Source organism: Mya arenaria, chromosome 5 (assembly GCF_026914265.1).
Source record: "Mya arenaria isolate MELC-2E11 chromosome 5, ASM2691426v1".
In the NCBI taxonomy this organism is placed as follows: domain Eukaryota; kingdom Metazoa; phylum Mollusca; class Bivalvia; order Myida; family Myidae; genus Mya; species Mya arenaria.
The window spans coordinates 59,786,195-59,812,163 of record NC_069126.1 but is presented as its reverse complement, the minus strand read 5'-3'; the positions used below and the strand labels follow the sequence as shown (position 1 = coordinate 59,812,163).

General features: G+C 34.0%; 3 protein-coding genes across 3 annotated transcripts; all 3 read left to right on the top strand.

Moving 5' to 3' along the window:
* Positions 1–2,463: 2,463 nt before the first annotated feature.
* LOC128234582 (uncharacterized) lies at positions 2,464–3,797 on the top strand. The gene is made up of 3 exons (XM_052948882.1): positions 2,464–2,591; positions 3,058–3,255; positions 3,364–3,797. Exons 1-3 carry the CDS (start codon positions 2,510–2,512, stop codon positions 3,699–3,701), a joined length of 618 nt encoding a protein of 205 aa, XP_052804842.1. The 5' UTR covers positions 2,464–2,509; the 3' UTR covers positions 3,702–3,797.
* Positions 3,798–7,205: 3,408 nt separating this feature from the next.
* LOC128234581 (uncharacterized) lies at positions 7,206–10,427 on the top strand. Its single transcript, XM_052948881.1, has 4 exons — positions 7,206–7,484; positions 7,868–7,993; positions 8,909–8,991; positions 9,468–10,427. Exons 1-4 carry the CDS (start codon positions 7,307–7,309, stop codon positions 9,705–9,707), a joined length of 627 nt encoding a protein of 208 aa, XP_052804841.1. The 5' UTR covers positions 7,206–7,306; the 3' UTR covers positions 9,708–10,427.
* A 6,952-nt stretch (positions 10,428–17,379) lies between these two features.
* Positions 17,380–19,874, top strand: LOC128235839 (E3 SUMO-protein ligase ZBED1-like). The gene is made up of 5 exons (XM_052950633.1): positions 17,380–18,569; positions 18,671–18,890; positions 19,083–19,206; positions 19,329–19,393; positions 19,606–19,874. Exons 1-5 carry the CDS (start codon positions 17,380–17,382, stop codon positions 19,795–19,797), a joined length of 1,791 nt encoding a protein of 596 aa, XP_052806593.1. The 3' UTR covers positions 19,798–19,874.
* Positions 19,875–25,969: the final 6,095 nt, after the last annotated feature.

Here is a 25,969-nt window from a genome sequence, read left to right as displayed (position 1 = left end):
ATTACACAAAATGTATTGGTATAGTAGTAGTAGTAGTAGTAGAAGTAGTAGTAGTAGTAGTTGTAGTAGTAGTAGTAGTAATAGTAGTAGTAGTAGTAGTAGTAGTAGTAGTAGTAGTAGTAGTAGTAGTAGTAGTAGTAGTAGTAGTAGTAGTAGTAGTAGTAGTAGTAGTAGTAATAGTAGAAGTAGTCGTAGTAGTAGTAGTAGTAGTTGTAATAGCAGTAGTAGTAGTGGTAATAGTAGTAGTAGTAGTAGTAGTAGTAGTAGTAGTAGTAGTAGTAGTAGTAGCAGCAGCAGCAGCAGCAGCAGCAGCAGCAGCAGCAGCAGTAGCAGTAGCAGTAGCAGTAGCAGCAGCAGCAGCAGCAGCAGCAGCAGTAGTAGCAGTAGTAGTAGTAGTAGTAGTAGTAGTAGTAGTAGTAGTAGTAGTAGTAGTTGTAGTAGAGAAGTAGTAGTAGTAGTAGTAATGGTAATAGTAGTAGTAGTAATGGTAGTAGTAGTAAGAGTAGTAGTAGTAGTGATAGTAGTGGTAGTAGTAGTAGTAGTAGTAGTAGTAGTAGTAGTAGTAGTAGTAGTAGTAGTAGTAGAAGTAGTAGTAGTAGTAGTAGTAGTAGTAGTAGTAGTAGTAGTAGTAGTAGTAGTAGTAGTAGTAGTAGTAGTAGTAGTAGTAGTAGTAGTAGTAGTAGTAGTAGTTGTAGTAGTAGTAGTAGTAGTAGTAGTTAGTAGTAGTAGTTAGAAGTTGTAGTATTATAAGCACCAGTAGTAGCAGCAGCATCTGAAGCATTTTTATATTTAAACATTATGTTTTTAAACATACTGGTAACAAGGCAGTTCGGCAATTGCACATCTCAAAGTAGGTCTGACTCGCAATGAATTCCGATGCATTGATAAATCATTACGATGTGATTGTTATTTGTCATATTTCAAATGCGTTAACAATGAAACCCTGAAAAAGTTAAGCCGCTGCCATAAGAGTTCAATAGACAAATGGTAACAATGGAAACCGCATGCCCAAGCCAAACAATCGAAAGTTCAAGTTTCATCTTCAAGTTGTTTTAAAAACACAATGACAAAAGCCTAGTAGACAATTGAAGAGACACTTTACTACTGTCTTGTCATTTGAACCATTTTGTGATAAAACAAATGTTTCAATCAAACCAACACATATGGTTAACTTACCCATACCTTAGGAACTAAATGAAACACATTTATGTCTACGATTTGCTTCTAACCAACTACTGGAATTTTCAGATTTTAGCATTATTTTATGAAATGGTTATTGAACGGATTCGGAAGATCGAGTGAGGTTTTCTGAAATTGTAGCATTTATTTTATGTACAATCACATCTGAGCTCTTCACATTTATTGCTTAAACAACAAGCACATAACATACCAATCAACCACTTTTCATAAATGTAAAGCAATCCACTACTGATGCTCTTTACGGAACTTTAAGCTAATGAAACAAATATTTGTTAATTCTATGAAAACTTAAAAATGCATGAATAAGTATTATATCATTTGGCCTTTGACCCCAGAATCAACAGAAGTAATTCAAAAGTCCTAACTATCATACTATCTTGCAATATGTTGAACCAGGGTTTAGTTGTACATGCATTTAGATTATTGATATGCAACAATGAATCAATTCCAAAATAATTCGAGTTTTTTACGTGTTAAGACACTTTGATAAGTTGTTTTTGAGTCGGTAGATTAGAAACCATTCAATTGATAAAGCTCTTCCTGTGATATTTTACGATTATGTGCTCTTTGGAGTTAAGTCAGTTAGTCATCGAACGGCATATGTGATTGACAAACCGAGGCGTGTAACTTAAGGTTTTGTATTAACAAATACCAAAAAAAAAATGCTTTGAATTGTATGTTATATTCAAGTGCAGATGTATTTTAATAAGCTTAAATAAGAATTGTTTTACTAGCCCAATCTCTTGATACTAATTCAGTATCAGCCTTGTCCCTAGATATATTGTTTAATATTTTTTTAATTGTCGTTCTCAATGTTTATCTCTGGTTTAACATCAGCAAATTCATTATTGGTCTTACTTAAGAGTTGCTCGACATTTATACAGTACAGTCTACAAGCAATTGAGGGTTCACGACTGTTATTTCTTTTAATATTTCATTGAAAGTTTATACACTTCTATTAACAGATTTGTGTCCTTGAATGTTCATGTTCTGTTTTTATGTATAATTATTTCAGTGCGTCCCACTTCAATTAGCCACAAACACACCAGCCCAAACATGAGAATTATTCTTTTTTCTTAAAACCACAAGTATCTATATGGTTATTCATTTCATTGTGAATGCACAATTAAAACATTGTGTATTCATTGTAAAATATCTTCCTTGCACGTGCCTGATTGTAATAACCGGAAGTCATGTAAACCATCGTATAAATGTAATGATTTATATATGTGGAAATCTAACCCTCTTTACTGTGGCTTTGTTTACAATGATTCAATAAAATGACAAGGGAAATTCTTGCATCACCAATATGATTTTCTTATTAGCTTGCGCGTGTAAATGTGTGGCGTTATGGATACTTGTTTGTATATCTCATAATTGCGAGGGATTTGGTAAGCGTTTGTTTTGATGTTACAGTTTTCTTTAAAATAGTGCATTATACTTATTGCGATTATGTTTGTACTAACTTGCAAAATACTTATATTTTATCAAATTGTATTGATCAAAGCGTTTTTGTTTCATGAGTAGTCTATTTTCGTTGTTTAGTGACGTTCTCTGTCAGTCGTGTAGCGTCTGTGATGCCTCAACATGTACATCTTAACTCGATCTCGTATATTTTAAATTCCGGTCTTATTTAATGTCATCCTCCAATCACTGTTGAAAGAATGTCAATACGCTTATCTTGTAGCGTAAGTTGTAGGCAATATAAAATATTGACTATTATTTTATTTTGCCTTATTTGAGGTACTCCTGCAATCACTGTTGAAAACGATTACGGAGTGCTAAGATTATTACAACCAACTTTTGTTGGGAGAAACGTGACGTTTGAGTTCACACCGTTTTTACCGTTTTTTAAAGGCCATGTCAGGTGGTACTATTTAAAAAAGAATGGATCACATGCACAAGAAATTGAAGAAGATGATTTACGTGTTCAGCATCAGGGAAATTCTATCTTATTTACAATAGCTGACGTAGATTGGAGTTTCAATGGTACCTTTGTATTCACATCAGTTGGCTATCAAGGACTATCGCCATTACTCGAATTGAATTTAAAAGGTTAGCTTGATTTAAGCTGTTCTTTTTATTTCTAATATTGCAATATTTGTCCTTAACTTTAGAAAATATAAAAAGGGCTTATCGCATTGTATTTCGTAAATGTTTTAGTTTACACATATGCAAACGGCTGTGGAGAACTGTACTTTCTTTCGGAGGGACCCTTTTTTGCCGGAGACAGTTTGAGTCTTGGATATTTCCCGTCACCACTAGTTGCAAAAGAGAAAAATGCAAGCAAGTATGCTGTAAAACTAATCAATGGCAATAATGAGAACCATACGTCCATTGAACAAGCGAAAGGTGTTTTAGAGCTTGACCAGGAGGGACACGAGTTTATATTTACTTTGTTCAACGTTAAGAAACATGACAGTGGACTGTATTGGATTCAGTGTCAGAATGGAATTTCCGGAAAGTACTCTAATAGTGTCAATGTGTCGATTAAAGGTTAGAAAGTCTTATTCAAAATTGAATTAGTCCATTTTACTATAATTTCTGGTTTTAAAATGTTATGTCTAGTGTGTTCATGATATCTTCAGATAAGCCGATAATTGGTCCTTTATCCAGAATGTCTACATGCGAAGAGTGCATCGTTTTGAAGACAGAACAAACACTTGCAAAAGTATACTGCGAAACGGATGAAACTGATAACGAGTATAGCGCCACCAATGTTAAGTTTGAAATAGGACTAAATCAGTATGATTCAATCAAATTGTCAAGGAATCGATTTGGTGTGAACTCATATGGCAAACCAGCAGATGCGTTCCATCAACTTAATGTTGTTTGTACAGTCTTTGGAATACACCGGAACATGTCAGTGGAAGCTTCAATATATGTAGTCGGTAAATTAGTTTGTATTTAATGCTTGTAAAATGATTTGAGCCTACAAATCAGTTTAAGGTTTTCTTGGCCTTAAGACATATGCAATCTATATTCCAAACCCTATATTTCTTTAAAATTTATAAATATGTTAAAACTTAAAGTTAACGGCCTTGCAATTTGTTCGGCTTTAGTGTGGATCAACTCTGATAAGTGCGTTAAAAGTGATATAGTATTGCTGATCAAAAATTATTCATCAAGATGTTTAAAACACACTGCATGTTCGTAATATGCACATTCTTTTATCATGAAACGCAATTCAAAGAGGATACCTATAAGTATACATTTTCACCCATTCTGCAAAATATGGCAATTGTTATGTTAAACATGTAACTTATTAATTGCTTCTTAATGACATGTACATATTATTTTACTCCATTAGGTGTAAACTGGAAAAAATTAAGTCTACGAACTATTACTTTGAGACAGGTTGTTAATACAGTAAATTAAAAAGATAAGTTTTATAGTATACATGCTGCACCAATATTTGACATGTTGAATGGTTACGGTGGTGGTATTTCTGTGGAACTTAAGCTTCTTGAAGACTTTATATCACAATAAGTAAATATCAGTGAAGTTTTAATTAATCCATGTTTGACAATAAAATCTTATTAAAAACGTTTTGAAAGTGCATACGCTATGTAACAGTATGATAACATTATTAATAAAGAAGGACTCCATTGAATGCTTTAAACTCCAAACATGCGAATAGCGGGATCTATTATATAGTGAGTTGACAAAATATCAGCATATATAATTGAAGGATTTATAATTGAAAAATTTGATCCATATAGATACCGTCCAGACTCGTGGCACTTTATCTTATGTTCTGGTCGTTGACACTTTACTAGTGGTTTGGATTATTAATTGATATTCAATTACCTAAATAACCTTAAAATAAGTCAAAAGAGTAAATATTTAGATTAACATGTTTATGCCATTACAAGAACTGGTCACCTTAGTGCAATAAATCATTTACTGCATATAGAAAATGTAGCAGATATTGAGTTCTTGCACTAAGGTGACGAACTTTACTTAAGATGTCAATCAATCATTAAATGAGCTTTGTGACGTTCGTCATTAATATCATCAAACTTGCCTACATATTTTCAAGTTTTACGTTCTTCTTTACAACTTTTCGCTTTTATAAGCAGCTACCATGACAAAAATACAGAACGGAATCAAAATCAAACGAACGTTTTCGTTTATCATCTGAATCAAATGGCAAATGACTCGGCTACAATGCCATCTCTGTTACAGTAAAACAGACATTGCATGAAGGCAGTGTCATTGTCAATGTCATGGCAGAAGACGTGTCCTTGTTCATTACCGGAAAAGATGTCAAAATGTCTACATAAGCCCAATGTCTCGCTTTATAATTTTGTTAAAACTTGTCGAACTAGTTCTTCTAACTGTTAGGTGCTTTGTTAATTCTTACCTATTTTTCGTTTTTAAATTTATATTATCAAGTCTATCCTAATGGTCCTCCGCATTTGTGGGCTGAGGAAGTGCTTTTGGAGGGAGAAACTGTAAATATAACTTGCACTTCATCGAACGCAAGGCCGCCACCATTACTGAGATTTATTGTCGAAGATACTGAAATTGATACCAATACCAAAGTATCAACAACGCTTAACGACTCAACCGGATTATACACATCTGTATCCACACTGCATTCGTTTAAGAGAGCGTATGGAAACAGGAACATGTCATGTCAACAGCTTCCGGAAGTGAATGGATTATATCACGAGACAATGTCAAACAGTGTATATATAAGTTACACATGTAAGTTTTAAAATAATTTATTTTTTCATTATTATAATAGTTATAACTAGTCATAATTTAAGCTTGCATTTGCGTACGTCTCTGCATATGTGTACACATGTATATATATATATATATATATATATTGTTCTGTTGTTTCTAATGGTTCTATAAACATCTATGGCTAACAGTCGTCGTATATACTGTATTTATTTGTGACCGAAAAAAACAACACATGTTTACTTCAAATTAGATGTTATCCTACACATATAATAATAATATGACCGAGGTGGGATTTTCAATTTCTTAAACTGCATAATGCTTGTTCAAAATGTATTAAAGGCGTATAGAAAATGTGAAAGATGTTTTATAAAATATTATTTTTTGTTAGCGTTATACAGTAACATTTCAGCAATAAGCAGTTTCAATCAAACCGGAACCAGTGATGGTATTCGTTGAATGACGTTGCTTATTTGATAATATAAGTCTTTCAAAATGTATTGATTTGTTACATTTATACATGTATGTTAAGTCATTTCTATTACAAACATTCTGAATGTAGTAGTGTCCATGTTGTTTTGATAGATACTTATATAATGATTACAGTTTTTGGTTTGTTTATTGCAGGTCCCCCATTACTTATCATTCATGTTCAAGAACAACGGAAACTTTCAAAACTTATAATTGCAAGTTGTTCATTGATGTTCGTTGATTCAGCATGCAATATTAAATGGGAATCAACAATTGAACATTTTAAGTACACTTCAATTGCAAATAATACCTTTAAGCAAGCTACAACGTCAAAAATTAGTTTTAACGTTATTCCTGAAGATTATGGAAAACAAATAAGATGTAGTACTGAATGTCAATACGTCCGGAATGCTCTTGTAAACGCAACAACGGTCATATTTGAAAGTAAGTGCGAAAATAAAAAGAAATTAATGCATAAAATATGTAATTTCATGTGTGTTAATAAATATTTCGATTTCTAATATCCTGTGGTATGCTCCAATGCCAGGTCCCTAAGGTTTAAGGGGACGTATTTATTTATTTGAAATGAATATGTATGTAAAAACCTACAGAAACAAGCTCAGTAGCCAAAAGTTTAAGCATAAACCCCGTTTAATGAATTCTAAAGTAATTGTAGTTGGAAATGTCAATTAGTGAGAAATTTACGCTAATGACATTTCTTTTTTAGCCGTTGAAGAGTAATCCCATCGAATCGATTGTATAGCTGTTTTAGTAATGTGCGTTATTTTCAATAAAACAAGTACCTATACTCTTTAACTAAATTTGTACAGAAAAGCCTAAAGTGGTTGTGTATTCAAACCTCGTTTTACCTGTTCCACCACTTACTACTATAACACTCACATGTGTTGCAAATGCCCATCCTGTTGGAAATATCACTTGGACGATGGTGGAAACATCTTATTTAAAATCATCACAAACAAAGACGTGTTCGAATGCATCAACATGCACTTATGAAATGACTACATCTGACGCTGAACAGGTGTATTCGTGTAATGCAAAGAACGAACATGGCAGTGACGAAGGGTCAATTGTAGTTGTTCATGAGCATAACTATAAAGAAGGTAAATTATTTGTTAAATGTGTCGTGTCTCCTGTTAAGAGTGCGTTTTTATGAAAATGGTCCTGTAAACAGGTTATTTGTTAAATAGTTGGTATCTGACCTTGAATGTGTACTTTTAAACGTTTAAAGTACAACGCACCAAAAATAAAAGTATTAGTTATTCCTCTATTTACTAATCAACTCTCTTTTACTGATGACGTCAGATTTAGAAACAGTATTTATTTAGATACTTGTGTGGAAATGATAATTGTTTTAGTGATTTTCTGACGACACATTATAGGTTTTGCACTCGAAATATAAATGAATCCAGAACAACATCTGTATTATTTATAATCTTGAAACAAACATTATATTCAATATGCATTTTATTCATTTGCTTTACAGAACCGAGACAAAGCGGAAGAGGAAGTTTTTTATGGATACTACTATCTGGAATAGCCGTTGTCACTCTAGGAATTATTGTCCTGGTTTTGTGCGTCTTTCGTAAGCGCTGGTGTCGATGCAATACATGTATGCCTCTTTTTATTATCTTCATTATTATTAAGTTGCCTCTTAAGCTCTTGCGTAGGAAGGAAAGCTTCAAAATCTGCATGTAAAAGTATGTATTTTATTAACTGAAGTTGTGATCTCGGTTATAAAAGAGAACAATGTTCTTGTGAAAAGAATGAATGTTTTGTGTTATAAATCCTTCATGCAAGATGGTCCTATCTGGAAAATGCTTTTAATGTATTCGAAAGTCAAAAAGCATTCATTTCATTCGACACATTCATGTGAACTATGCTTTGACGCAACTGCTATAATTTAAATTCGGCATTGAATTTAACTTGATGTGTTTTTCTTGAATTGAATTGCTTTGAAGTGGCTATTGCGGAAGTGCAAAACATTTTATCAAAAAACATTAGAGTGGTATTGATGTATAGGTGTCCGTCTCACTACCAGGATGTTGTAAGTCCGATTCCCACTTGGGTTAACTTTCGATGGCTTCTAAAAATGAAGACCAGTACTGGTTTCTACCAAAACATGAACTTGAATGTTATTCTATAAGCTAACATTACAATCGAGATAAAGAAAGTAGCATGAACTTAACTTATTACAAATACGTTAATATCCAAACAAATTTTAAATTAAGTATGTTTGCAAGGCATACATGAATGCTCTGTCTAATATACCTTTTCGATACTAATTGATACATAAACTTGAGTCTTTTTCAAAGGCATTCACAAAAAGCAACACTTTGCTTTAAGATTATCTCTTGGTAAATTATAGTTCGAAAGTGGGAAAACATATATTTACATACATAGCGATAATGAGCTAAGACTTTTAAAATTAGCAAAGAAAAGTTCCATACTTTTTAAATTATAAAAGTGGCTAAAAGTATGTTTATGTTTAAGTATGCTTATCTTTAATACTCACTCATATTTGCAGTGTACGAGGGTGTTAATATTCGTCAAGATGGCCACCATACGTACCAAGACATTGCAGTCCCATCTTCAAATAGGCCTCATGAGGTGTGGTTACTATGCTATTAATATTGTCTTGTAGAGAAATGACGATATTGTTATTTAGTGAAAACAGATATTAGTTGTATACAAACTTACCTCCTTTGGAGAATAAAACTAATATGTGTTATTGAGGTCATTAAGAGCATCCGTTAATGCCAATGTAAGACTCATTGCGTGATAGAACTACCGTGACTGTCAATGTAGTGTGTTAATTTAATCGATACTTTATCTAAAGACTGACAAAGGAGATCGTGTCCTATAACAATATATACAATTTTCACTTTATTGAACGCGTTTGGTTTCAATTCGGATTTAAGATGCTTACTCATAAGTTTTAATTAAGTAAAATAAGTAACAAATAATGTTTAAGCATTTCTCATATATTGCATGTTATGTGTGTTTATAAACCACATGTTCAATAGTTCACCAGCGCAGTAGAGTGTGTATAGTTATTTAATTTGATGGTACGTTTGTCATTGTAGTTAGACGCAACATTGTCTCCAGGAATATATGATGAGATTGACGAAAACAACTCGTCTTCAGTACAGGCGGGAACTAATCTGACAACAAGTGCGACTGAAAATAGGCAATGCCTGATCGAAAGTAGTAACCCGTACTCTAATATAAGCCAAAGAATCCCAACAGGAACACAGATGACTGAAATGACACGTTACTTCTCAGAGTCAAACAATCGAGGGGGAATCAAACTCAGAAGGAGGTGAAGGTTACTTACATGTGATTTATACGTTAAATCCAAAGTAAATGACGGAAAAGTTTTTTTATTCCTCAAAAAGCATAAATAAATTCAACACATGAAAGTATCGTTACTAACTATAGAGTTATTACATTTTATATATGTACCGAAACAATTCCGACAACGGCATAGATAACGAGTAACTTTTCATAGCCAAACAATCCAGAAAGTGTCATGGGGGAAACACACGCAGAAGGAGGTGATAGTTACTTACATGTGATTTATTGGTTAAATCTTAAGTAAATGAAGGGCAAGTTTTTTCATTCTTTGGAAAACATAAATTAATTCAACACATGAAGTTGTCGTAACTAACTATAGAGCTATTACAATTTATATTGTATGATAAGATAACCGAAACAATTCCGACAACGACATAGATAACGAGTAACTTTTCATAGCCAAACAATCCAGAAAATGTCATGGGGAAACACACGCAGAAGGGGGAAATGTAACGTAGATGTCTTTCATAGAACATGAAAATGGTCGGTATGAGAGTGTGATTTTATAAAAAAAAATCCTGAAGCGAAGTTATTTGTCAACACAAACTGTTTTGTTCGATTAGATGAAAACCGTTGAATAACAATACCATATCTGCCTTTTTTACGAACAATGAGGCATACCATATATCAACGGGTCGGTATTTTATGTTAATTATTTGTCTCCGAAGCAGTTGTCCAGTTGTAGTATTAAACAATTTTATGGTGATGGCTATTGTTATTGTAGAACACTGGAGTGTTGACAAAACAAACTCGTTGCTTAAAACTTCTTCTCCTTTTTTATGTGAACTGTAATGATATGACATTGCAATGATTCTGTTTTATATTCTTTTTTGTATCATATTGTAAATATATATTCCAGAAATAAAACGATTTTCATCAGACTAGAACGTCTTTCAGGACAATATTTCTTGTCCTTTCATGTTAGAACAGAACTTAAAATTTTGGTTAAGCTAGAATGCTCTAAACTTATGCACCCTTAGTCATCTTTTTCCTAGCCCGGGATCCATAGCTATACAAAATGTTAAGTTACGACTTACATAAGAAAACTGTCTATTCCTAAAACCCCAACACAACCATCTCAATTTCGGAATGCACCGAGCAGCGTTGGTAATTGGTAAACCTATACGTATTTTTGAAGTGTATGCCGGTCGAATCAAACTATCTTACACGAGAGCACGTCCCGAAACCGTTGTATCAGTTTCCGGCAACGCATTATGACCGAGGGTCGAATTTATCATGCATGCATAATCTAAAGCACTAGCCTGTGCGTAGTTGTCAGAGGCATTACGGGCAGTAATTTGAAGTAAAAGACAAATACTTCGCGAGAAACGTCTTAGAAAACTGTTGGTGTTCACCTATGTTATGGTGGCAACAACATGTTGACATGTCATTGAAATTGAGCTTATGTACAACAAACACAAAACAGCAACTGCCAGATACTGAACATATTTGTGTTCACTAGAGTCTATGATCTAAATCCATTACAAATAGCGATACTAATGCGTTTCAACGAAAAAAGGAGTGGCTTGTCACATTTTTCACTTGACACCAATGTATCTAAGAGATGTATCTTGTGCAAGCTGGATTACAAGTTGTTATCAATCATGGTTTCTAGTTATCCCTGGACATAATATGAAACGAAAACAAGTTTTATTGTTTTAATATATATGACATCCAAATGCAATTCCAAGATTATTATCTCAGTTCATAGATGAACTGACACTTAAAGCCCAAACACGGTACATACATCTTCCCATTACCAAGGTTTATTCCTATTTCAAGTTATAACACTGAATGCCTTGTTTTCACACTACATTAAATTGTATGTCATAGTTGAAAGAAAACACATTTGGAAGGAAATCCATTACGTTACGTTTCCAAATAGGGCTTATCGATAAAATACGAACTATCAAATTACCAGATGTGATTATTTTACAGGAGTTATATGTTAAACTCGTGCACAACTTCATAATGCTATCTATTTATGTTTACATTCGTGTCTTTTGAGCAGATCCCGAGTTCTGATCCGAACAAAAATATGTTGAAGGAAAATAATTTGAGGAAGAATTATTCTAAAACAGTAGTTCTCAAATTGTCAAAAGGGAGAAATAATTATAGAAATAAGAAACATTATGCTCTCTTTTACCATATGGAGTACAGAGATACAAAAATAAAGTTAGAAGCAAAATATCAAATAAATTATTGAGTATCGTCTTCATATAGACATCACTACAGAAGGTATGGTCTTAGAAAATTGAACGGACATTTTTTTATGGGCGGTATGCACACACACACACACACACACACTTATAATAACATAAATTCATGCTTCCACTCTAAATATATTGCTATATAAAGGGTTTGTGTGTTGATAAAAATACCTAAAATACATGTAATATGTCTGTCGGTGCTAGCTTTTTTGAAAAATACAAATACAAAACAAGTAAGGTCTGATCCACATCGTGATTGCCTTTCCTATTGCAAGATCTCAAACGAAGATATTCTATCAATAACAAACAAGAATATGACAAGTACTGTGTTGCAAACAAATGTCATCAAGTATTTCTCGTAGAAGCCATATATGGCAGTAATGCAGATCACACTCCCGTAACACAACGCAGCTTCAACTAGAAAAGAAATGAATATAAGGTTCAATAGATTGCAAAATGATAATATTGTGTGCTGTACAAAATCCTCATAGCTATGCGCCTGTTTCAAACTTTGCTTCCTTGATATGATTAATGATGAAAGTAAGGTTAATGTTAATATGTTCGGGTGCATTTTTTTAAAAACCTGAGCTTTTGTTCCCAAATTTATTCCAGTGCAAAAACGTGGCTGCTGCCTATATGTGTTAGTACCATTTGAAGAATCAGGACTCTGGAATCCATTAGCACACACAATTATATTCCTTGATGTCAATAATCTTAAACAATATATTGTGCCATGAGTTCTGTTTGAACCGAATGGCAAGTTCAAATCATACACTGTGCACTAACATAAAGTGTTTGAGACATTGTTTTGAACATACATGTATTTTGATGTATGATATTTGCATTATTTTTTAAAAAAAATAGAGCATTTCCGGGAAAAAGTTTGTGATAACACGGCAACAATTTTGCTGCATGTCCGATAATGCTTAGTCATTTATGCAATAATTCCGGAACCTCATTAATCATATGAAGTAAATATGGTATCTGATACCACCTATGCCTTTTCGATGGAAAATACGACCAGCGACGGACAAAGTAAGACACTCACCTTTACTCACTTTCAAATAAATTTTACGAGCATTTGTTTTAACAATTCTGACTACGTAGAACGCCCTGAAAGTCATTGATAGCCTTATTAGTCTTACAAAAATTGAACTAATTTCACACAATAAGTATTTGTATGTCTAGCTGTAAATAGCTTAATCGTCCGAATCGAAGGCGAACACAATGCACGTAGCTAATTTGAAATGTTCATGTAACTAATATAATGAAAGTTTGTGTACATACAGCCATCCGTGTACTTCAGGGGTTAAAACATGTATTCATCAATTAGGCATCATTTCCATAATTTATTTGATGTGAATAGCTATGTAATGTTAAGATAAAAGAGAAAACAAACAGAACCAGCTTGTTTATGAAATTACATTTAAATTCAGAATTTAATTGTTACACAGATAAAAGTGCCTGTGTATACATAACCGTAAGAAACTACGTCTGTTCACATAATCAACAGCTACTGTACAATAACAAACATGGCGTTGAATTTAATTGCATGTAGATAAATGGTCATGTCAATGTATTGTGTTATATCTAAGGTAAAGTAAATTCTGGTTGTACATTGTTTATATATGTTACAGATTTTAAAAACAATACCATTAATAATGAGTTTAAATTTACTTCTGAGTATGCAAAGCTATTTAATTAATCCGACTGTTCCCACAATATGCACAAAGATATCGACACATCGTGCTTTATCTCAAGACATTACGAAGCACATAGTATAAGCTCAGAGTAAGATTAAAATGAGATGCTTATTAATAGTATTGAATGAAATTCTTTGTTTAAACAGGCTTTTGATTCGTTTTAAAACACAATAAAATATCAATTGTGTAAACATACTTTTCTCAGATACGCATTTTCTCTCTGTTTGGAGGAATACAAATATCTGCTATCAGTGTGTTTTTCTATCAGTGCTTGAAATGAAAATAAAGTTCATATTATACAATAATTTTTACAACGGCTTTGCTATTAGTGTGTTGTTTTGATTTTAGTTCGTCCATAACGTTGTGTTATTTGCCGGCATACAATAGCATGTATAAAAACTCAATTTTGACAATTTGATATGGAAATTTGTTCCGTAGTGTGTTATGTGAAACGATCCAAGAGGATTTTTATAATCCTATGACACACTTGTTTATGAATATATATCATTTAATATACTGTCACATTCCCTACTTACTTAAACAAAACAGGACTTAGTGATAGGACGTTATATCCGTCGAGTCCACATAATGTTTACAAAGGAGACGTGTTTATTTACCGAGCGCGTCGAACAAAACGTCATATTCTAATATTCATTTAATATCATTATATTCATTTATTAAATGTCTTCTTTCTAGTAAGCGATAAACAATGATCCGCCTCGGTTAACTCTGATGACTGCAGCTTTACATGCAGGTAATGTTTATCTTACATTAACTGCTTCAATCCACGTCTAAGAATATGTCCAGGAGGTCCCGAATGTTCGCGGTAGTCTTAAAGTCGGGAGGTTTAAGTAAGTTAGTCATGGCGTATCCGTTGTCTAATGGTCACACTATTGACTGTCAATCCAGAGGTCGCAGGTTCGATTCCCAGCCGCACCACTAAAATACTAATCTTCTTGGAGGGACGTGTAATGGGGGTCCCAAGTGCACGTTTAAGAACCCCGGAATCTCTAACCAGGCCTACATAATGTCTTTGCACTCTACTCCAAAAAAAACAACAATTAATGACAATGCTATCGGAGCACTCGCCGAATTGGTCAGGCCCGAGTGCGAGTATAATTAAGCTTACATACACACTAATTAATCATGATTGCCGTGGCCGGTATAGAGAGAGAGAGAGATTTTTTTTTTATATAAAAATTTCAATTTGCAATCGCTAGGGACTTTAAGTATTGATGAATCTTGCAATCCTCTATTTGCCACATACATCCTATTAAGTAGGATCTCTTAACCCTCCTATATATATTTGTGTCGCTAGACTTCCATACAGAAGATACAGTAGGGTTAATGGAATGTTCTGTACGATGTGACTAGTTGTTAAATGACCGACTGCTGGCGACTCTCATGATATTCCTTTTCAGTGTGTTCATGTACGAGGCGTTGCTATTCAGGTGATTACAATAAACTTCTTTTGATTGCATAGAGGATATTAAAGCGTTAATAAGTATCTTTAAAATATTTATTTATGTTATATATATATCATTAATTAAATATTGGATGATCAATTAGTATTTTTGATAATTGTTCTTTTCAATTTTTAATAACAATAAATTACACGTGTCTTTGTATAAGATACAGAACTATACATATTTACTTACGCAGAATAAATTGGCGGATATCATACAAAAGAAAGAACTTGATAATGCGATGCATTGATCTCAAGTATTAAAGTTTGTAGTATTTTGTAAATGAAGTGTTAATACCGATATTAAAATATTTGCATCTTTATATGCTAGGTTCACCAAAACTGTTTAATAGTACATACATTGCACATGATTTTGCGGCCTCGTTTCATAATTTTAGACGCTATATTTTTATATACATATATATAACGAGAGAGACCAGACTAATTACAAACAAATTGTACTCCTATACCGTATTACTTCTCGTTATATACATAAGTGCTTGTTATATACTACAGTAAACATGCATTATATTTTTAGCGACATTGATGCGATATATCAACTTATTTCTTGTGGTATTATGTAAAGACAAGCACGTTCGAGTATCGTTGAGATTGGTGGTCCTCTGAATGCGCCGGATATTCAATTTAGCACTACATACTATTAAGGTTCAGGTTGCTAATGACTTAAATAATGATGATAGATCTAATGTCAATAAACAAAACCTTGCAATGACCAATGACAGAAATATAACGATGCAAACGAGGATATAAAGTCGAACGAAATGTGGTTAGCTAGCAAGTCATAATATAATATACAAATGACTAATGAAATCTGATTAATAGGAACTGAATAAGGTTAAGCACTAAAAGTTACATTTATCCCTTGAAATTTACTCATTTTTAACTACTGAATACTTAAAAATACTCCAATATGTGGTCAGATAATTCTGCGTAATAAATTGTTTAAACAATGAAATACGGAAACAAACGTGCAGCCACTGAAACGCAGAGATCAAATTTCCGTAGACATGTGGAAACAATGTCAACCACAGGTTAGAGCCCATCAATACAAAGTTCAAGTATCAACTTGAAGTGTTTAAATTCACAATGACAATGACTAGTAAACAATCAACGAGACACTAATCTTTACAAAGCAAACGACAAAGATTATATACATATCAACATATCATTATCAATAAGTGCAAGTATTATACGGAAAATAAAAAAAAAACATTGATGGGGCCTCAAACCAGTTCAAGATGTCTGAACAATGATACGAGTTCCAATCATGGGCGGAATCATGTAGTTTCCTTAGTTTTTTGTAAAAACTGAAAAATGAAATGTTCTCCATCATTACAGCAATAAAAGAGGTTCCCAGTAAATAAAAGTGACGCCGTTTTGTCGATATTCCGACCGCCAAGATGGCAGTCGCGCTAATCTAAAATATTTACCGAACGAGAAGATTCCATACCCTTTAAGGCGAGTTAACCGTAGCGCATTCAGGCCATAAATTTTGCAAAATAATTGGGAGTGTGTGTGTGTCTATGTATGTGCGTGTGTGTGTGTGTGTGTGTGTGTGTGTGTGTGTGTGCGTATGTGCGTATGTGCGAGCGAGCGAGCGTGCGTGCGTGCGTGCGTGCGTGCGTGCGTGCGTGCGTGCGTGCGTGCGTGTGTGTGTGTGATACATGTTAAAAGAAGATTTATGGCAAATAAATGAAGGCAATACCATCCACTACTAATGCTGTTAACCGAACTTCAACCTTATTTAGACGTATTAAAAATAAGCTTTGTTACAAATTGTTTCACGTGCATAACTGCTTCCTACTATTTCAGCAACAGTCCTCGGGTATCATGTTTAATGATCTTTCTAATTGATTATCTATCAATAAAACGTCAATAGTTGAGCTAACATAAGAGGAACACGAGATTCACACAGTAAATGCTACAACCAGATTTGGTTTCGCGTCTGTTATTTCTTTAAATATTACATTGAAAGTAATACAATTAAAACATAGGGATGCACCGATACGCTCAGTATCGATACAATATCGATACAGAGTGCTGGCGATACGTATCGATACACAAGCCGAGCGTATCGATACGAAAACACGTGTTCGGCAAAAACGTTTACTGTCCCATTATTCGATAAATAATTAGCAGTACCGAAACAGCCGATCAGTAAAACGCTCGCTGATTGGATGCTATAAACGGTGGAACCAATCAACTTGCGTAAAACAGATCGATGTTCGTCGTGAGTCGCAACATGGCGGACGGTGAAGAAGCATTTGTTGCGTTAATTAAACCAACTAAAGTAACTTCAAAGATTTGGGACTATTTTGGAAATCCAGCGTACGACAGAAATGGTAAACGGTCGGTAGACAGGGAAAATGCTGTTTGTAGGCTATGTAGAAAGATGGTTAAGAACTGTAGAGGAACACAAAACATGTGGTTCCACTTTGAAAGACACCACAAGGCTGAACATGCAAAAATAAGTAAACCAAATGTGCCACAAAATCCTGAAATAAGCACTAAGCCCATTGTTAAAAATGAACCAGACAACATGCCTACTAAAAGTCAGAAAACTGTTCCTGAAATGTATGCAAAAACACAACATTATCCACAAAAGTCGGAAAGGTCAACAGAAATCACACAAGCTGTGGCAAAGTTCATCGCCGGTGACCTACAGCCATTATCCGTAGTCGGAAAGGCATACTTTAAGAACATTTTGTCTGTGATGGACCCAAAATATGAACTACCATCTCGGAGATATTTCACAATGAATGTGATACCAGAGATGTACACATCAGTTCGTACCAATGTTGAACTGGAACTTAAAGAATGTGAAAGTTTAGCTATCACAACAGATGGTTGGACATCCCGTGCCTGTCAAAGCTATCTTACAGTAACTGCACATGGCCTTGATTCTAACTGGAAGCAGCATAATCATGTCCTTGCAACACGAATGCTTGATGTATCCCATACCGGGGTTAATGTAGGTGAGGCCCTTGCCGGTGTTGTAGCCGAGTTTGGTTTGCAGAGACCATCAGGTACAGCTGTTGTGACTGACAATGCTGCAAATATGGACATTGCAGCAAAAGCTGCCATGCTCACTCCACATGTGAAGTGTTTCGCCCATACTGTGAATTTGGCTTGTCAAAAGAGTGTCAAAGTTCAAGAATTCCAACCACTTCTAACAAAAGTAAGAAGAATTGTCGCATTCTTTCACAAATCAACTACAGCAACTGCTCTTCTGAAATTGAACCAAAAAAACAAGGAGCTCAAACTAATCCAGGATGTGTCCACAAGATGGAACAGTACTTATGACATGCTTCAAAGATATGTTGATGAACATGAAGCAATCACAGCCACCCTGAGCTCCAGTGAACTAAGGAAAAATGCGAAAGGCATTGTGACCTTGAGTCCAGATGAAATTACAGATCTTGAGGCGGTTATGTGTGTCCTGGGACCATTGAAGACCATAACTACAATTATGTGTGATGCAAGACACCCTACAATTTCTCTGGTATTGGTGTTTAAAAACAAAATCACTTCAGCAAGGTCATCTCAGAGAATGATTCTGATCTCATCAAGGCCATGAAAGGTGCCATTCGACAGGACATGACTAAAAGGTACACACAAGTCGAGGTTGAAGAATTCACGTGGATGTGCACAGCACTAGACCCACGATTTCGATCACTCCCAGACCTGAGCAGTGAGAAACGAGAGGCGGTGTACACCAACCTGATTGCTAAAACAGAAACTGTCAAAACACAGGCAAGTCTCTTTTAAGTTTTTGTAGCATTTTCCAGCATGTCACTGACTCTTAGGAAAAAACAACATATAATTAATTAATTGAATGTATGTCTTAACCTAGTTATTTTTACCATTCTAAAAGTAATTTCAAGAAGTTTCATTAAAGTTTTAAATAATTATAAACATTTCTATATAAATAGTTTTGGTTTACAGGTAAAATCTGAGGTATCTCCAGACGCAGCCACACCCAGTACCAGTACAACTACTGCCCTACCTGCCCTTCCAGCACTACCAGGCATGACTGATGAAAATGCCAATAAGGTGGACTTAGCAATAGGTAAATGTGGCTAGCAATTGATAGTAATTTTAATACATGTACATCAATATTAAATTTTCAGATAAGCTTTCTTACCAAAGAGAAAGAAAACTGCAAAACATATTCAGTTTGTCTGCCATGATGTCTGTATCGGGAGGTGGAGAAATACCGCTCTGAGATTGCATCTCCATTGGACACTGACCCCCAGGTAAAGTTGTGCAAATAAATATGTGTATGTATGAACAGAAGTATATTGTAGATTACTTGCGTGAATCAGGGTATAAATGAGTAAAGGTATTATTATAAAATTGTAGTGTTGTTATAAATTCACTCAATTCAGTCAAAATGTCTGCAAAATAACATATTACTATTATACATTTTACTTGTGAGATTAAAATATTCTAAAAAATAATAATTCAGGTATGGTGGAGGAGTCATGAGAATGACTATCCTAATCTGAGCAGACTGGACAAGCACACCCTCCATATTCCAGCCACATCTGTTGCAAGCGAGAGGGTCTTCAGTGTAGCCGGTGATGTTGTGACTGCCACCCGAAGCAGACTGGCCTCAGACATGGTGGACGTACTAGTGTTCCTAAAGCATAATTTGTGAAGTTTTGAACTTTCCTGTCATCACGCAGCACGTTTGGTTTAGTTATAATACAGTGTTTGGTTAATTAACATTATGACTTATAAAATTATGGCAATGGTATGCCATTATGTGTTAGACTTTTGTAAAACAGAAGCATTTTAAGTGTTGTGACTTTTATTATAAAGTAACATGCCATGTTGAATTGTTGACAGTAAAACTAATGTATATAAGTTAATGTGCTAGATTGCTAGTAGCCTAGTACCAGTAAATGAGACAATGTACTGTGTAGTGTTTGCAAACTTTGCATGATATTTACATTTTAATTGATTAACCTTACAAAGATGTGCCACACTCATAATGTGTTTTGTCTAGTCACTTGTAAGTTGATGTTTTCTAGTCATTTGTTTAAGTTTCTTACCTAATTAATATATTTAACAGTTAAAATAAATATAAACCCAAACAGTTGGCTTAGTAGTAGTGTATAATTAACTTTATTCAATATCACATTATGTATCGCATCGTATCGGGCACTCTTCGTATCGATACGTATCGTATCGCGTGATGGCCGTATCGGTGCAACCCTATTAAAAACATATATATTTATATAGCTTTTAACACAACTCATTTGATGTTTTGAGCATCGCATGTGCATTTTAAAGGCATGCGTTATCATGACGTGTTCAATGTTACATCACTTGACCTTTGTAACTCCAAACATTTCTGATATTTATTAGTTTAAAATAATGATTTTTGAAATTTCTTTCCTCGTATTTTCATGTTTTGCTTATATGGATATATAACTGCGACCCCATTCAATTCTACTTCAATTTATCACAAACACACAAGCCCAAGCTTGATATTTTTCCCTTTAAAACCACAAGTATCTATACGGATATTCGTTTCATTATGAATGCAAGATTTAATCATTGTGTATTTATTGCAGACTATTTTCCTGGCACGTGCCTGATTTTTAACGACCGCTAGTCATGTAAACCTCGCAATGATGCTAGGATTGATATATGTGGAAATCTAACCCTCTTACCGATGGCCTCATTTACTATCACTATGATTCAATGTAATAACGATGGAAATCCTATCATAACCAATATGATTTTTTTATTAGCCTGCGCGTGTAAGAGTATGGCTTTATGGATACTTGTTTATATATCCTATTATTGTGAAGGATAGGGTAAGTGTCTGTTTTGATGAAATGTACAGTTTTCTTTAAACATGTGCATCATACTTTATTGCGTTCATGTTTTACTAGCTTGCAAAATTATATTTTATCAAAATGTATTGATTTTTTATTTTATGTGTAGTCTATGATCGTTGTTTAGTGACGTTCTCTGTCAGTCGTGTAAGGTATATTCGGCCTTAACCTTTTGCAATTAGAGTCGATCATCGTTAAACATATTCTACCGGGCTTTTCCCTGGAGCTACCAGTCCATTACTATTGTAATTGATGATTGTGATAATATATTGATACGTGTGAGTTATTGACCATTCTTGGTCCTCTTCCAAACACTGCCGTTAAATACAGTCTTCCGGTCTTTTCGCTGTAAATTCCAGGCTATTACTATTCTATTTGATAAATATGTTGATGCATTTCAGTTCTGGGCCACTCTTGGTCCTACTCCAAACAATGTTGCAACTATGTAAATGACCAAATAAAAATCTTCATACTTACAGGTCTTAATCAAGGTCATCATCCAAACACTGTTGAAATTATGTCAATGTGCTTAGGTACTACCAGCGTACGTAGTTGACCAAATAAAATATTGATTTTTATAAACTTGTGTCTTATTTGAGGTACTCCTGCAATCATAGCTGAAAATGATGTCGGAGTGCTTAAATTATTACAACCAACATTTGTTGGGAGAAATGTGACGTTTGAATTCACACCGTCTTCATCGACCTCAATAGACGATATCAGATGGAACTATATAAAGCGGAATGGGTCAAGTGAAAAAGCAATTAAAGAGGATGATGTTCGTGTTCAGCGTAAGGGAAAATCTACCTTAATTACCATAGCTGACGTAGATCGGAGTTTCAATGGTACCTCTGTATACACAACAGTCGGCAATACCAGATTATCGTCATTACTTGAACTGAATTTAAGAGGTAAGCTTGAGATTAGTTGCTGTTGTTCTTTTTTATTTTTTAAATTACAATATTTGCACCTTATTTCGGAAAATCGTTAAGAATAACTTTAGATAATATAAATTGTATGGCTTATCGCATTCTATTTTGTAAATGTTTCAGTTTACACATATGCAAACGGCTGTGGAGAACTGTATTTTCTTTCGGAAGGACCCTATTTTGCCGGGGACAATTTGAGATTTGGATATTTCACGTCACCACCAGTTGCAAAAGAGAAAAATGCAAGCAAGTATTTTGTAAAACTCATCAATGGCAGTAAGGATAACCTAACGTACATTGAACAAGCAAAAGGTGTTTTAGAGCTTGACCAGGAGAGCAACGAGTTTATCTTTACTCTGTTCAACGTAAAGAAACAAGACAGTGGACAGTATTGGATTCAGTGTCAGAGTGAAATTTCCGGAAAGTACTCTAATAGTGTCCATGTATCGATTAAAGGTTAGTTAGTCTCATTCTAAATTGAATTGGTACATATTGATTATGATTGTTGTTATAATGATGTGATGCATAATGTATTGATGATATATTCAGGTAAGACGATAATTGGTCCTTTGGCCACAATTTCTACATGCGGAGAATGTATCGTTTTAAAGACAGATCAGACACTTGCAGAACTCTACTGCGAAACTGATGAAGAGTATAGCGCCAGCGATGTAAAGTTTGAAGTAGGACTAGTTCAGTATGCTTCAATCAAATTGTCAAGGAATCGGTATAGTTTAAATTCATTTGAAAAACCAACAGATGCGTTACATAATTTGAACGCAGTTTGTACAGTAATTGGAATACACCGGAACATGTCAGTGGAAGCTTCAATATATGTAGTCGGTAAATCATTTTGTATTTATTGTATGTATACTTATTTGAGTTTAAGCTTCCTCTGACTTAAAGATGTCTTTATGATGTTTGTAAAACATTATCAATAGGTCCTTATCTAAGTGCATTTCTCTGATGGGAATATGTTTGCCTGCATACATTCTCTATTCCAAACCCTGATCTCTGCAAAAATTTTAAGGATATTAAAACTGGATTTAACGGCCCTGCGATCTCTTTCGTCTTTAGTGTAGATCCAATCTGAACAGTTAAAAAGGGACATGATATTGATGATCAAAATATATCCATAAAGAAGTTGAAAAAGATAAAAAATGACTTAGCTCTTTAGCTATAAATGAATTATAGCCATCGCTTTCAAACTTGGAAATTTTGAATAATATTGTTTTTCTCATCAATTCATCTAACAAGGGCGTTTAGTATTTTGATTTTTAATTATTACATTTTCTGCATGTGCTTCAAAACATCGACATTTCAGAATTTAGAATAAACTGAAAAGTTTTTCTTCTAAATCATATGCCTTGTGTTCAATTTTTTAATTTGATTTTTTAATCAAGCTGTTTTTTAATCTCCAATTTATACAGAAATCAATGGTATAGCATTCATGTGCATCATATGCAAACACACATTTTGTGAAAAAAGTTCTTAATATAACGGGAGCGATGGTGCAATGCTTGATATTCTAAACACTTTCCGTGGTCATAGTCCTGTGTATAAACCCAAACTGAGTAATTGTAGATTCGGGTTTAAAGCTATAAAAAAGCTTACTTTACTGTTATATTACCTCAAATAAATAACAATTCGATATTGTTATTACACGCAATTCAATATAGATATATATAGGTATAAATTTCACGCCTTCGTTAAATATTGCAATTGTTATGTAGCACTTGTAAATTATTAATTGCTTCTTTAAGATATGTACAATAATTTACTCCGATCTTAGTAAACATGGGATAAGTTAAGTCTACGAAGCACTAACTTAACACAGATTGTCAATACAATGAAAATTAATACATGTTAAGGTTTGCAGTATGCATAATGCACCAATGTTTGGCATGTCGAATGGCTACGGTGGTATTATTTCTTGGAATTTTAGCTATTTGGAGATTTTATTTCAATAATATAATATATGTGTTGTATTCATTAGTCCATGTTTAACAATATAATTTTATCTAAAACGTTTTGAAAGTGCATACTGTACTAAACTTTGCATTTGTATTTCGATTTATTCTTTGGATATCGTGTGTTATCATTAATAGTGCTTGACCTATAATTGAGGATTACATCGGTAACGCCTAGATCGGGTTGACTACACTAAAATGCCATCTTTAGCTGTACACAGACATTGCATCTAAATGTAATAGAAGTCAGTGCAATGGCCAATATCATGGCATAAGTCGTTTCATTGTTCATTAACTGAAACCATGTCCAAATGTCTATATTGACCTAATATCTTGCTTTATGTTTTTGGTTAAACAATTGTAATATTTCTACTAGTTGTTAGGTGTTTTTTTTTTTCTTATTTTAAATCTGACCTTTCTTAAAATTTCTTTTATGAAGTCAATCCGAATGGTCCCCCGCATTTGTCGGCAAAGGAAGTACTATTGGAGGGAGAAACTGTAAATATAACTTGCACTTCATCGAGCGCAAGGCCGCCACCATTGCTGAAATTTCTTGTAGAAGATATTGAAATTGATACCAATACCAATGTATCAACAACGCTTGACGACTCATCCGGATCATTCACATCTGTATCCACACTGCGTTCGTTTAAGAGGGAGTGGGGAAACAAGTGCATGTCCTGTCAACAGCTTCCGGAGGTTAATGGATTATATCATGAGAGCGTGTCTAACAATGTATACATAGTTTACAAATGTAAGTTTAAAAATAAGTTTGTTCCCATTACTCTTAAAACTTTCCGTTATTTAAGCTTGATTTTGCAAACGTCGCTGAATATGTGTACACATGTATAGCTTTTTCTGCTTCTGAAGGGTTCTTTAAATATCTATGGCTAACAGTCATATAAACTGTATTTATTTACGACCGAAAACACACGTTTACTTCAAAATATATGTAATTTTACAGATATAATGACAATATGACCGAGGTGGGAATTTCAATTTCTTAAACTAAATATTGATTGTTCAAAATGTATCAAAGGTGTATGAAAAAAAAGTTTTATATGATTTTGTTTTGTTGTTATTTTTTGACAGCGTTATACAGTCACATTTGAACAATGAGTAGTTCTAATCAAACAGGAACCGTTGATGCTATTCGTTGGAAAACGTGGAACGTTTGTAAAAATATGTCTTTAAAAATGTATCGATTTGTTACATTTGTACAAGTTTTTGAATGTAGTAGTGTTGGTGTTATTTTCGTAGATTGTATATACTAGATCTTGATTTTAATTGTTTATTTCAGATCCCCCGTCTCACCTCCTTCTTGTTATTGAACATGGCAACTTATCAAAAGTTATAACTGCAAGTTGTACATCGTTGTTTGCTGATCCAGCATGCGATATTAAATGGGAGTCAACAATTGAACATTTTAAGTACACTTTACTGGAAAATGTTACCAGTAAGCAAGCTACAAAGTCAATAATTAGTTTCAACGCTACCCTTGAAGATTATGGCAAACAAATAAGATGTAGAACTGAGTGTCAATACTTCAAGAGTGTTCTTGTAAACGCAACAAATGTCATATTCGCAAGTAAGTGCGGAAATAAATAAAAATAGATGGACAACAAATGTTATAGTTGTGTGTAGATAATCATTTCGGTCACATTTCATCATATTTCGAATTCTTATATCATCTGATATGCTCTAATGGTAGGTCAAAGAATGCGCATTTCAATAAAACAAGTACCTACACTATTTTTCTAAATCTGTACAGAAAAGCCAAAAGTGGTTGTCTATTCAACCTCCGTTTTACCTGTTCTACCGAACACCACGATAACGCTCACATGTGTTGCAAATGCCCATCCTGTTGGAAATATCACTTGGACGATGTTGGAAACATCTTATTTAAAATCATCACCAACGAAGTCGTGTTCGAATGCATCTACATGCACTTATGAATTGATTACATCTGACGTTGAACAGGTGTATTCGTGTTATGCACAAAACGAACATGGCAGTGACGAACGGTCAATTGTAATTGTTCATGAGAGTAAATATAAAGAAGGTAAATTATTTGTGTAGTGTTC

Bases quoted from the DNA above. Each gene is read 5' to 3' on its own strand.
- LOC128235839 (XM_052950633.1), top strand. From the start codon at position 17,380: ATGGCGGACGGTGAAGAAGCATTTGTTGCGTTAATTAAACCAACTAAA. The intron at 18,570-18,670 runs GTGTGTCCTGGG...AAATCACTTCAG, and splicing joins ACAGATCTTGAGGCGGTTAT to CAAGGTCATCTCAGAGAATG. The intron at 19,394-19,605 runs GTAAAGTTGTGC...ATAATAATTCAG, and splicing joins CATTGGACACTGACCCCCAG to GTATGGTGGAGGAGTCATGA.
- LOC128234582 (XM_052948882.1), top strand. From the start codon at position 2,510: ATGATTTTCTTATTAGCTTGCGCGTGTAAATGTGTGGCGTTATGGATA. The intron at 2,592-3,057 runs GTAAGCGTTTGT...CGTTTTTTAAAG, and splicing joins TCATAATTGCGAGGGATTTG to GCCATGTCAGGTGGTACTAT. The intron at 3,256-3,363 runs GTTAGCTTGATT...TAAATGTTTTAG, and splicing joins ACTCGAATTGAATTTAAAAG to TTTACACATATGCAAACGGC.
- LOC128234581 (XM_052948881.1), top strand. From the start codon at position 7,307: ATGGTGGAAACATCTTATTTAAAATCATCACAAACAAAGACGTGTTCG. The intron at 7,485-7,867 runs GTAAATTATTTG...TTTGCTTTACAG, and splicing joins TGAGCATAACTATAAAGAAG to AACCGAGACAAAGCGGAAGA. The intron at 8,992-9,467 runs GTGTGGTTACTA...TTGTCATTGTAG, and splicing joins CTTCAAATAGGCCTCATGAG to TTAGACGCAACATTGTCTCC.